Source organism: Phalacrocorax aristotelis, chromosome 3 (assembly GCF_949628215.1).
Source record: "Phalacrocorax aristotelis chromosome 3, bGulAri2.1, whole genome shotgun sequence".
Lineage (NCBI taxonomy): Eukaryota > Metazoa > Chordata > Aves > Suliformes > Phalacrocoracidae > Phalacrocorax > Phalacrocorax aristotelis.
Window position 1 is genome coordinate 26,825,288 of NC_134278.1, and position 12,964 is coordinate 26,838,251.

Here is a 12,964-nt window from a genome sequence, read left to right on the forward strand (position 1 = left end):
GAGCCAGATGCAGAAGTAGAGTATGCACGGCAGATACTCAGCATCTTCCCCTCTTTTCCTTCCTGCTTTCTCTCATTCTTTCTCTGCCTTAGAGTGCTAGAACAGCTGTGCATTTGTGGTCTTCATCCTTATAAGAAATGGGTGTGGGACAGGCCTTTACTGGTTTCTGTTGGAGTGGGACAAAGACATAGCCTGGTAATGTGTACAGAAAAAATGGGACTCTACTAGGGAGAAGAGTGCATGGAACAAATATCATACCTGCTTGCTGGTGTCTCTGTCCTTCCCTGCAGAATTATTGTTGCAGCAAAGAGAGCTTTTGTAGTTATAATGGCAGAAATTACACGCCTGTTCTGAAATAATCTGGTGAGATAATCTGTGAGTTCTAGCCTTCTCGTGGTGGCGTGGGGTGGTTTGTGTTTTTTTTTTGTGGTTTTGGGGTTTGTTTGGGGTGGTTGTTTCTTTGGATTTTTTTTTTTATTAGGAGTTTGCTATGATTGGATTTTGGATCAGCCTGTCAAACAATTACATTGCCAGATTGTTTCAATGCACACTTGTAAAATCAGTCTCTACCTTTTGGTGTAAGATTTCTTGACTTGGGGTTATGGAGGCGCTTGTATGCAAATACTCCTTCGAAGTTTCCTGGTTCAAAGGTTCTTCTGTACCTGGTGCTGATACATAAGGTAAAATGTGAAACAGCTGAGTGTCTGACCAAGACTTGAGTCACTGACAGATTTCATCTTCAGTATCTCATCTTGCAGCTCTATCCCTCTCACTGAATTGAGTGGCGAAACAAACTTTGGCAGGAACTGAGAATGTCTAAACCTGTTCATAGTTACAAATGTTTTTCCTCTTAAACTTGAAAGACCTGCCTGGTGACTCTGGTATTGAAATCCCACCCTGGCACTGGAACGCTGGTGAAACTGGTGTGTTGATTTTGGCACTTGCATTAATAACCTCCTTGGAATGTTTTCCAGTTCATGTGCTCTTGTTAATGAGTCTCTACAACCTGCAAAGATCTGGTAATGTGTCCTTCCTGACTCTGAGGTATATTGTGGCTGAGAATTATTACTAGAGCAGGTAAAACTGCAGGGGTGTTTTTTTAGCAATAACTGTGCTTTCTACATTTTATTTTTTTTTAAGTTGGGTCCGCTTTGTTTTTTCTGGTTTTAACTTCCAAAGTCCCGTCCCTTCCCTTGTTTGTGTAAAAGTATGTGTTTGCATGTTTCAAAGGGAAAAAAGACACTAAGGAAAAATGCAGGAAAACTTGTCTTGAGTCAGAGGGCAGAGAAGCAATATTGCTGTGCTCCTCCCATACCATTCACCAGTGGTGCAGGGAGTGTTGAAGTGAGTTTGCAGAAGATTTTCCTAGCCAATTTAAAGTTAATACTAACTGAATAATAGCCAATAATAGTGAACTGGGCAGTTTCTTCCACCTCTACATGTATTTTATTCTGGCAATTAAGGTATTAATCTATTTTATCTGGGGCCGAGGAGAAAAATTCTGACTTAATTTACTTTGAATCAAAACAAAATTTTTGTTGTGATACCATGGAAAAGATTTTACAACAATATAGGAACTGTGTTTAAATTCCCACTATATTTATCTGAGTTGTATAAGCCTATTGAGAGTTCCTGATGCTGACAGGTGTATTGAGAGTTGGATAAAAGAGATGTCACTGGACTTTGACTAGTCACATGCTAAAGAATAATCATCGTAGTATTTGTTGTAATGTTGGTTGGTGTTTTTTGTTTGTTGTCGTTGTTGGTTTTTGGTTTGTTTGGGTTTTTTTCCATTTCTCTGGTGGGTTGACCCTGGCTGGATGCCAGGTGCCCACCAAAGCTGTTCTATCACTCCCCTCCTCAGCTGGACCAGGGAGAGAAAATATGACAAAAGGTGGGTTGAGATAAGGACAGGGAGAGATCACTTTTCTATAACTGTCATAGGCAAAACAGACTTGATTCAGGGAAATTAATTTATTACCAAACAAATCAGAGTAGGGTAATGAGAAATAAAACCAAATCTAAAAACACCTTCCCTCCACCCCTCCCTTCTTCCCAGGCTCAATTTTACTCCCAGATTCTCTGCTTCCTCCCCACCAGCAGCACAGGGCGATGGGGAATGGGGATTGCGGTCAGTTCATCACACATTGTTTCTGCCACTCCTTCCTCCTCAGGGGGAGGACTCCTCACACTCTTACCCTGCAGCAGCATGGGGTCCCTCCCATGGGAGACAGCCCTCCATGAACTTCTCCAGCATGGGTCCCCTATGGGGTCACAAGTCCTGCCAGCAAACCAGCTCCAGCGTGGGCTCCTCTCTCCACTGGGCCACAGGTTCTTCCAAGAGCCTGCTCCAGTGTGGGTGTCCCACAGGGTCACAGCCTCCTTCAGGTGCATCCACCTTCTCCAGCGTGGAGTCCTCCACGGGCTGCAGGTGGATATCTGCTCCACCATTAACCTCCCTGGGCTGCAGGGGGACAGCCTGTCTCGCCATGGTCTTCACCAGGGGCTGCAGGGGAATCTCTGCTCTGGTGCCTGCAGCACCTCCTCCCCCTCCTTCACCGCTGGCCTTGGTGTCTGTGGGTTATTCCTCTCATATATTCTTACTCCTCTTTCCACTGCTATTTGTTGCAGCATTTCCCACCCTCCGCCCCCCCACACCTGTTCTTAAATATGTTGTCACAGAGGTGCCGCCACCATCGCTGATGGGCTCAGCCTTGGCCAGTGGCAGGTCCATCTTGGAGCCAGTTGGTACTGGCTCTGTCAGATATGGGGGAAGCTTCTAGCAGCTTCTCACAGAAGCCACCCCTGTAACCCTCCCACTACCAAAACCTGGCCATGCAAACCCAATACAATTGCTTATACCTATGTGAAAGATGCTAACTGGTAAATGACAGCAGAATTGATTCATAGCTTTTGAGCAGTTAACAGATGCTGAGATCAAAAGGTGTTATTCAACTAATGTAACTTGAAGGTCTTCTATGTTTCCCACCTTTAATTTGAGTTTTGACTTTAGAGCACCAACAATGTGAGGATGTGCCACTGTAATCAGTGAAATTTGGTCTGTGGTGATGAATGACTGTAACTGACGGCTGTGCTCAAGAGAGGAAGCAAATGGGTGTTTTTGGGAGGGATCTAAATGGAGAGGGATGAATCTGTACACTGTTCTTGGGTTTACCTCCAGAAAGCTGCAAAGGTGTAAAGAGCAAGAAAAATCGAATAACAACCACCGGGTTATTGTAACAGAGAAATGCAGTAAAATTGTGTGATTAAAAATATGCCACTGATGCAGGTGTCAAAACAATAGTCTGCCTGCAGTAAAGAAGAGGAGTCATCAGACACATTATCAGAGAAGTGATGTGATGAGATTTTTAGTTCTGGAGGACTGTTTAAGATGGATTGGCAGTGGGTATGTGGATGTCAAAAAAGCGGTAGGCTGAAGTGGTGAACACTGGTCATGATCAGAATGTAGAGGTGAGTTTTAGCAGCCAGACTGAACATCCTCTTTATGTATGCCCAAGTCCTACTGCTTTTCCAAAACAAGGAAGCTGTTAGAAAGATGAGCCTCAGACTGAGACAGAAGAAAAGAGGAAAAAATATCCTCCATAAGGGTAGAGTTTTGTGTGGAAACCAGAGGGGTCCTAGTGATGCTCATCCTCTGAAGGAAGTCCACCTGAACAAACTAAGCAGTTTTGTTCAGGCTTTACAGTACTGTAAAATCAGTGATCTCAGAATTAGCACTTCATAGTGATCATAATGAATTCATAATTCTAATTTTCTGCCTGACTGATGTGTAGGTTTTGGTTTTGTTTTTTATCTGGGCTGACTGTTCTTTGGAGATGGTGGGATGAGACAAGTGAATAACCCTTAAAGTTGCTAGAATGGAATAATTCTCAGGAGTATGACTTAGACATGCACAACTCATTTGAGACCTTTTCCCAATGTCTAGCTCACTACAGAAGGATGTGAGGACTTCTTTAAGCCTGCAGTCTTTGGAACAGTTACTCATGTGCCTAGAACTAAGCACATGCTTGTCCCCATTAAATGAAGTCTGTGCTCGAAATGAACTGTGTTTTTAACTGTTAAATGGGCTTGTGGTCTCAACTGTGTACTTGGTGCCTATGCGGTGGTTTGGCAAAGTCTGTAAGCATGTGATCAAGCCCTTGGAAAGCATGGCTCTTTGTCAGTTAACGACTCTCAGCCAAACCAGCCATGTTCTGATACTGTATTACTTCATGGTGGTCACAATGATGTTTTCCTTTCAGCATGCCATTTAGTGTGTGCTCTTCGTCTCAGTGGTACCACTTTGTGTTTAGGTTTTCAAACGTTGGACCCGATGTCTTTCTGTACTGCTGGATGGGTGTGATCTTTTTTTGAAATGACAACAATTTTTTTTAACTGTCAGTTTGTCTTTTTTCTCTGTGATATCTCACATGATGCTTCTTGTTTGATGCTGCCCACATTTTCTAAGAAGTTTCATAAAAAAAATCAGTATCTGTCTGTTATGTCCCTACACTACCCTATTGGGAAAAAAAAAAAGTCTTCACTACCTCTGAATGAAACAAAACCTTGCCTATTGACGGATAGAGCAAAGTTAAAATAACTTAGGAGTTCTAACCCTCTTTGGCAGTAGAAGAATGTATGTTCTGTCTCCGTTTGTTGGCATGCTCTTGTCCAGTATGGATAAAGAAAAATAAATTGAACATCTCTTGTATTTTCTTAATTGTTAGCCGCTTGGAAAATTATGGGTCAGGTAAATTGATAACCCTGTAAGTATTATTCAGTCCACAGTTCTACTGTTACCTTTCATTAAACTGCTTTAAATGCATGATGACTCAGGCCGGCTGGTTCCACTGCTGCATTTTTCCATTGTCAAAAGTATAGCAGTTTTGGTCTCATCAGGGCTGCATGGCTTTACTTTGTTTGTTTGGCTAAACTGTCTGGATCTCCATGCTCCAAGACTGAATAACGCAAACTTCATTCATGGAAAAGCAAACACTTTTTGTGTACAGTTAGGGCATCACTTTCCAGCTCATCAACATTCACTAATTGTATCTCTTGCTTTTCACAGCTCCTCATGTTAGATACACCAATTAGAGACTTAATGTGTATATGTACTTTTTCTATATAGCACTGGATTCTGTGAATGTGTCAAGGCACATTTTTTAAGTATCTGTACACACTTTAAAGTGAATAGCAGAATTATTGTACTAAGAAATGTTTGCTCATGACTCGAGCACTGGTTCCTAAGGGCTTTGATTCACAAGCTAAAATTGGAGGTTGCTGCTTCTAGTGTCCACGCAGGGCCAGGAAAGGTGAAACTCTTGTGAAATAGCTGCATCTTAGAGCGCAGTGATTTGCGAAAAACCATCCCAGATTTTATTTTGCCAAGAGAATGTTGTGCTGTAACTTTGCACTGTAAATAGCTTGTGAATCAGAAACCTTCAGCAGCTGATCTCTGCTTTCTTTCCATTAAAATGTATTTATGATACAAAGGAAGGTGAGTGGGGTATAAATGCTCCATTTGTTTGTTTTATTTTCTAAGTCACAGGTGCATCTTTTTAAAAGTGGCTTTTTCCTTGGTTAATAGTGTAGGTTAAATCGGCATGATATTTAGTTTGACTAATGGAAAAGCTTTTGTGGTGTTTGTCTGTAATCCCAAACTTGAGTTTGGACTGAATTGTGGATTTTGCAAAGACAGAACTGACAGTTACCTAGAACATAAAAATAATTTCAGCTCAGATTTGGGAACTCCTGACCAAGGTGTAGTGACGTGTTGGCTATATTGTGACAGAAGAGCCTTCTTAAATGTGCGTGACTATAGAAGTCCTCTAATTTTTGAACTAAGATCTTTCAGTAGGTTTGCTGTCTATAGTTAGGTTCTAAGTCCACATAACTTGAAAGCTTCAAAAGGCATTGGGATATTTTGCCTCTAATACTTGGAGTAAGAGAAGAAACATTTTTTTTTTCCCTTCTCATGGTGAGTTTTGGAACTGGCAAACAAACAGCAGTGCTTTTGAAGCTTTGCTTGATAAGCAAACAAAGGTAAGCTCCCTTTATGAATAGGAACAAAGAGTTACTTGAAGCAGCTTTCAGGTTGCTAAAACTAATAACCTCAGTGTTTATAGGAGTAGTAATTGCCATCTGGAACAAAAAGGTGGAATGTGTGGTGGGATTTTTTTTTAATCATTGAATGTAGAGGGCTTATTTTTCTGAAAACATGTACCTTTGATGCAAAATACAAATATTTTAAGAGTAAAACTGAAAAATCCCATCTTTTGCACCCAAATATTAGCTTGGGAATGCACGTGCTTACATTTGGATAAATTGGTAGAGAGAGAAGATATTATATTAGATTGGCCAGTTTGTATGGGTATCATCTTGAAATTAGATGCTTCTAATAAAACAGGGCATCCTGTAAATTTGTCTGCTTTTTGTGAACTCTTCATTAATCTTTGCAGACTCAATAAACGTTGGGAGTTGATTTTGTTTTATTTAGTGTTTTGCCTTGCCTAAAGCCCCATTGCACTTGCTTGTATCTAAAGTTACCATGATGAAAGGAAGAATTAATATGCGAAACATAGAGCCTGAAAAAGTTGAAAGTTAAAGCTAGTATTTTTTGTGAGGGCCGTCTACCAAGTGACATTCATGTGGTTACTGATCCCTTCCTGGCTTGGAAGGCTCTGAAAGGTAGGTAGAACCTGACCTATTTGTAAATATATATATTACTTGCAAATAGAGCTGTTCAAGAAGCTGCTGGAACAGACTCGCTTCGGGTCAGGCTTCTTTTAAGCTAACACTTGTTTATAGTCTGTACCTCTGGGTGAAGTCTCTGGCAGGCATTGTAACTTGAATGCGCTATGACATATTACGTGACCCGTACTGCATGCCTTTGTTTATACTGTTGTACTGCAACAAAACCAGACTTTTTTTTTTTCCTCTTCTCCAATATAGGTTGGGGGGTGCTGCAGTCTTAACGTCTTTTCTGTACGTGACAACAGATTAGCTCGTATTCCCTCTGAAATTTCACAAGCCACTGAACTTCATGTTCTGGATGTTGCTGGGAACAGGTAAGAGATTTTTGTATTGTCACATTCTTTTGCTGGATTTACTTAATTCTTTCTAATAACAAAAGATACTACCTCTAGGAAGGAAGTAACAAAAAAAGTTATGACTTTTGTGTTAGCGTTACTGTCGAAATTGTCAGAGTAGTCTTCCCTCTTGGCCCAAAGTAGCATAAATTGTGTGTTCTCATGAGTACATTTTCTGGATTGCTTTGACCCCGAGGAGAAGATAGGATTTAAAAAAACCCTGGATGTGTGTATTTCTGAATTAAAACCGAGAATCTAGGCAATTTGGTAGAGCTTCAGCTGAAACTATCAGCCTTAATGTCAAGTGACACTAATATTGAGTGTCTTATCTTAGAGATACAGTGCAAGTAACAAATAATGCTACTTTGGCCTTGCGGCTTCTCATGAATCTTTGTTGATATGTTTCAGACATCAGAATGCAAAATGGAGTGGATTGAAGCATAAGCCAGCAAATTAGTTCAGTTGCTTAGTAGGAAGTTAAATCGGGGCAGGGGGAAGAGGAGGAAAAGGAAATGGCATCTCATTTATGCAATATAATTGTCTCACATTTTTCTGTTCTGGCAATTGCGTGTATGTAAGGGTCCACAGCAGAAGCAGCTGTCTGCCTTCCGGGGCACTTTACTGCGGTAGAAAAAGCTCACCATTGTTATCTGTTATTCACAGCTACAGAGAATTATGGCATAAAGTTAAGCTGCAGATTCTTTTTAAAAGAATGGAGTAGTTGAAGCTGATCACTACTGCAATGCCTTCTGTTAGATCCATTAATCTCAATCATGTTTATTTCAACTCAGGCATATATACACTTATGAGTTGACTTCATAACCATCTATTAAATCTAGAGATTGCCTTGACTATTTTACTTTTGTTTTTTGAACTAGGCTGACGTATCTTCCCCTCTCACTGACTACCTTAAAGCTGAAGGCTTTGTGGTTGTCTGATAACCAGTCCCAACCTTTGCTGACGTTTCAGACTGACACAGACCCTGAAACAGGAGAAAAGATTTTAACATGTGTGTTGCTTCCTCAAATGCCTTCTGAGCCTGGTTGCCAAGGTAAGTGCCTAGAGTCAGTTTTTCATTATGTGTAGAAGTATTTCCTCATTTTTTACTGCATTGTCTGTTCCATAAAGGTTTGTAAAACATGCATAAGCTCTAATGAGCAAAGTAGCAAAGTTCCGGTTGAATTTTCACTTTTAAACTTTTTTTTGGTTGGTTTTTTTTAGTAATTGTACATGTTTTCAGAAGGCTTGAGAAACATGGCTGTAGGCGTTATTGAAAATACAGTGACACCAGCTACAACAAATAACATACAGACCTTGAAGAAGAAAACTTTATCATATCATTATTCTGAGGCTTGCCAGTGGGCCAAGTAGTGGTGTCCATATTTGTGTACGTTGCTTATACACCTTAGATATGTATATATGTAGTGAAAATTGGTGGCTTTCCAACTATAATCTCTTTATCAGAAAAATAATTACATAGCTAGTAATGAGAAGTAGACATTTTACTTTTTAGCAAGCTCAGTTTCTTTCAGGCAAAGATGCTGTACAGTAACTTTATTATATTCTTCAACAAGTGCAGATTTGCAGTGTAAGTTGCTTCTGTCTTTTGTGCTGAAACTTGCCTCTGGGTCAGGTGGAAGCATTATCGGCTGGGTTGCTGCTCCAGTAACGTCTTCATGTTTTTTGTCCTCAAGCTTTCATAGCGATGCCTGAGCATTCAAGGGGATTCATCTTTACAGCAAAAGTTTAAATATTAGTTAGGATGGAGACTTAATCACTGGAGAATAATTTATCCCATCCAAGAATAGGCTTTTCTGTCTATGGGTGACATGTGGATTCTGCTCCACTGAGTACAAAGGGGCCTGAGGAGAAAAGCTCAGCTGTAGATATTTGTACTGTAGATACCCAAACGTACCTAGATTAATTCTGTTCTTTCAATACTATGCAGCTGGAGCAAATAGAAAACATTAATACAGTAGAAGTGTAGAAATGGCTCTGTTTTGTGTCAGCTTCTGGATTTTAAGAATACAAACTGCATTAAGAGTTTAAATAAATGAATTAACGCTTTTAGATTTAGAAAAGGTTAAGCTGCCTCAAGAAGAGTAACTGAGGTAGACTGACTTTCTCTAAAGGCCTCACTACTAGAAATTAGATTTCTCCCTCTCCAAATGAGTCTCACAGCTTCGAAGATAGAAGGCTTGGAATTAAGATTGTTGGGTATGATGCCTAGCAATACTAAAAGGATGAGGTCAGTAAAAGCAATGATCCTGTGTTATGGAGTGCCACTTAGGGAACTGGCTAATGTCAGACGGCAGCCGTCATCCAGAAGAAAAGCATGTGTGGTAGCAAGTACATTAAAATATATAATCAGTAGTCTAAAACTGCAACAAACTTGAAACAGTCCAAGTACAGAAATTACTCATTTATACAGAAACTATTGTGTGTAGTTGATAACAGAAAATTAATGCAAGTTCTGTTTTCTGTAAAAAAAAAAAAAGGAAATAGCCAATTGTAAATCTTGGATGAGTGGATGTTGCAGTTACTAACAGTGTAGCATTCTGATGTTTCAGACTTGCTGTGAATCTTTTGTTACACTTTCCTGTTCTAACAGATAACCTACCACGATGTGGTGCACTGGAGAGTTTGGTAAATGAAATGTCAGATGAAACATGGAACGAGCGGGCAGTGAATAGAGTCAGTGCAATTCGCTTCTTAGAAGATGAAAAAGATGAAGAGGATAATGAAATGGTATGTTTTCCAAGCCTTTGGATACCTGCAGACACTGTGACTTCAATGCAGAAGTGTAAAAAGTATCTGAGCTCTCTTGCTGTAAATAAATATTTCAGCTGCTACTGCATGCTTGTTGTGTACGTTTGTAGCAGAAACTGTTCATGTTGACTGCTGAAACTTTTCATATTGAGTTAAAATGCCTTTTTTTTCTGCTTTGAATATAACTTTTATGTTCTGATGCAGGGCAGTCTTTGTTTTGCTTTGTTTTCTTGTGTCTCCTCAGGACGTTTTCTTTCCAGAAACAAGATAGGATCTTTCTCTGCATCGTGAAGCTTTGCTGCCTGAAAGTATATAGGGTCTAATTTAGGAATCCAGCACTCTGGCATGTGCCTCCATTAAGTTTGCCATTGTTTGTCTCTCTAATTTCTATTTTCAATCTCCTCCCCCCCCTCCTTTTTTTTCCTTCACCATTTGCATTGAAACAGCCATAGTGTCCATAAACAGCAGGAATGTTCCTCATTAGTTTCCCACTTAAGGTTGTGGGAACATCTGTCACTGTACTTATAAGACCTCTCCATCAAGTTGGGCTCTGCATGTCCTGAAGATCAAAATGCAATGTGGTCTTTAGCTTTACTAACTTTCATTAACAATTAAAACTCTTTGTAGAGATCAAGACTGCTTCAATCAGATTTTCAGCATGCTTCTCTGATGCTCTAAAAACTTGCTGGTGGTCCTCATTAGAACTTAGCTTGAGATACTTCAGGGTGCTCTCTGGATTGTAGCACACTAGAAACATGGTCTTACTTTAAAAAGTGACTATAACAATTCTTAGTTAGTAGGGAAATGAACATTTAAGTTTTCAAGTAAGGTGGTTGCTTAATTCAAAGCAGCAGAAACTAAATGTCTCTGACAAGTGTGGTTTGTAGACTGACTGATAAGGGAGTTCAGAATGATGCTTTTTAACAACAGTGCCAACCTGAGAATGTCCATACAATAACGAGGGCTCAGGTGTTAATAATAACTGCTTTCAGTCATGGTATTACAGCCTGACTTGGGCAAGAACCTTTTTAGAGAAGAAAGAAGTTTATGAACCTGCTGGGCAGGAGGAAGGGCAGATTTCCAAAGCACTCTTGACCAATTCACCCATTTATGGGTCATCAGTTCCACTGTAATCACACAGTTTACATGTATACCAATGAAAAGTAATTGCATGTGTATATGTATTATACTGATACATATTTGTGCAATTATTCCTGGTGTTCTCTTGGTCTCTAATCTGGATGCTAGCTGGGTTTTTGTAAATTTTGTTTCCCTTGTAAAGGTTTCAGCACAACGATGTTAGAAGTTCTTGTGTCTGAGATAGGAGAGAAATGTTCCCTCTTCTTCCTTTCAAGATATTTGTTCTCAGTTGACCAGAGAACAAACTGTGTGGTGGGGCTGGAAGGCATACGGAGCTCCACACAAACATGTATTTGACACTGTAAGGAGCTCTTGTGGGATTCTTTCAAAACCAGCTGAATGTTTTTTGTTAGAAATGTGATCTTAAATCACTTGGATGTTTTTTTGGGGAAAACAAAAAAAAAAAAATCCCAATTATATTTATGAAAGAATCTTCACTTCATAACTTGTAATTGTACTTCACTTGAATGGCTTTCAGATTAGTAGGTCAAGAGAGGAAAAAAATTGCTCCTAGACAGTTCTTAAAACCTCTTTCACTGTCTTCATAAACAAGCAGCTATGAAAATAATCTTCAGCATAGAGCATCGTAGTTTGAAAAGGAAAAGGGGGAAAAAAATTGATACCTAATATTTGGTATGTGAATGCTAAAGCCTTGAAAGTGTATGTTGTTTTTCAAAGAGATGAAGGCAAAACCACTTATTGCACTGTTTATTTTTAGAGAACACTTCTAAGGCGAGCCACTCCACACCCTGGAGAATTAAAGAACATGAAAAAGACAGTGGAGAATTTACGGAATGATATGAATGCTGCTAAAGGACTGGATTCAAACAAAAACGAGGTCAATAATGCCATTGACAGAGTGACCACTTCTGTGTAGAGTTTCATCTCCAGGTTTTACCTCCTGTGTCTTCCCCTGCTGTTGAAATGTTCCTGTCGTCTTCTGGGACCTCACTGAGCCCCTTCTTGTTTTTAACCAGAACCTGATTCATCATCTCCATATATGTGAAAAGTGCTGCCCACTGGAAGAAAGTGCCTTATTTCATCCAGGCAGTGAACCAATAATTTCCAAATCAATATTTTAATTTTAATAGTGCTAGGCTTTTTAAAGTATAATACACTACTGTACGCAGAATACAATATTTTTGTCTTAAACACAGGGGAAATAATGTTTTTCTTTTCCAGAGTGCTGGGATGTCTTTTTCCCAGTGGCTGGATGTGCTGGTGAGGAATATAGTTTTGTGGAAATTAATACACTTTTTTATTTTTTTGGCAGCTCAGATGGTGTAAATTTTAAATTTTTGTATAGGACTTTCATAACAAAATTATGTATTTCATTTTTAAGAGAAAATTTATCTTGAGCGGTACATATTTTAGTATTTGTGGAAGAGACAAGTTTCATGGACAAGTGTATTCATTCATTTGTACCACCCATTGTGCCTTATTGTGTCTTGTATGTCGTATTAGTCTTAAATATAGCAATTTTTGAGGAAAGTGAGTAGACTTAGACTTGGTCTCCTGTTTTAGATATGTTTTTCTTTCCAGACAGTAATTTGTTGGGGTTTTTACAGCAGAGAACTTATGTTTATATCATGGGATTTTAGGTCGTGAAGCACAAATGTTAGTTTTGTTGTAAACAGAATTAAGATTAAAATGACCAAACTGCTATTGTTTATTACATGATGCACTCACACTTTAACTTAGTTGTAATGAAACATCTTGTTTTGGATGATGTGTTGCATTGCAGTCACTAGAAATTCCTGCTTCTTTTTTTTTTTTTTTTTTGGTTTTGTTTTGTTTTTAAATGTGCCATCTGTAAAATAACTTGAAGAACAGCACGATAGTCTTTCAGAAGCACAGTATGAAACTAGTTTTATGTATTACACAAGAAAGCATGATTCTTTGAAGTGCTTTGGTGGTTTTATATAAATATATAAAGCCATAATAAAAAAAACTCTTTAAAAGCTTCA

At 39.2% G+C, this 12,964-nt stretch overlaps 1 protein-coding gene across 1 annotated transcript in view; it reads left to right on the top strand.

Moving 5' to 3' along the window:
* LRRC1 (leucine rich repeat containing 1) overlaps nucleotides 1–12,964 on the top strand; it is a 74,021-nt gene extending 61,057 nt beyond the window's left edge. Inside the window, exons 11-14 of the mRNA XM_075086982.1 lie at nucleotides 6,952–7,067; nucleotides 7,967–8,139; nucleotides 9,700–9,836; nucleotides 11,716–12,964. Coding sequence (XP_074943083.1) covers nucleotides 6,952–7,067; nucleotides 7,967–8,139; nucleotides 9,700–9,836; nucleotides 11,716–11,874 — 585 coding nt within the window. The 3' untranslated portion in view covers nucleotides 11,875–12,964. The remainder of the gene's footprint in view (nucleotides 1–6,951; nucleotides 7,068–7,966; nucleotides 8,140–9,699; nucleotides 9,837–11,715) is intronic.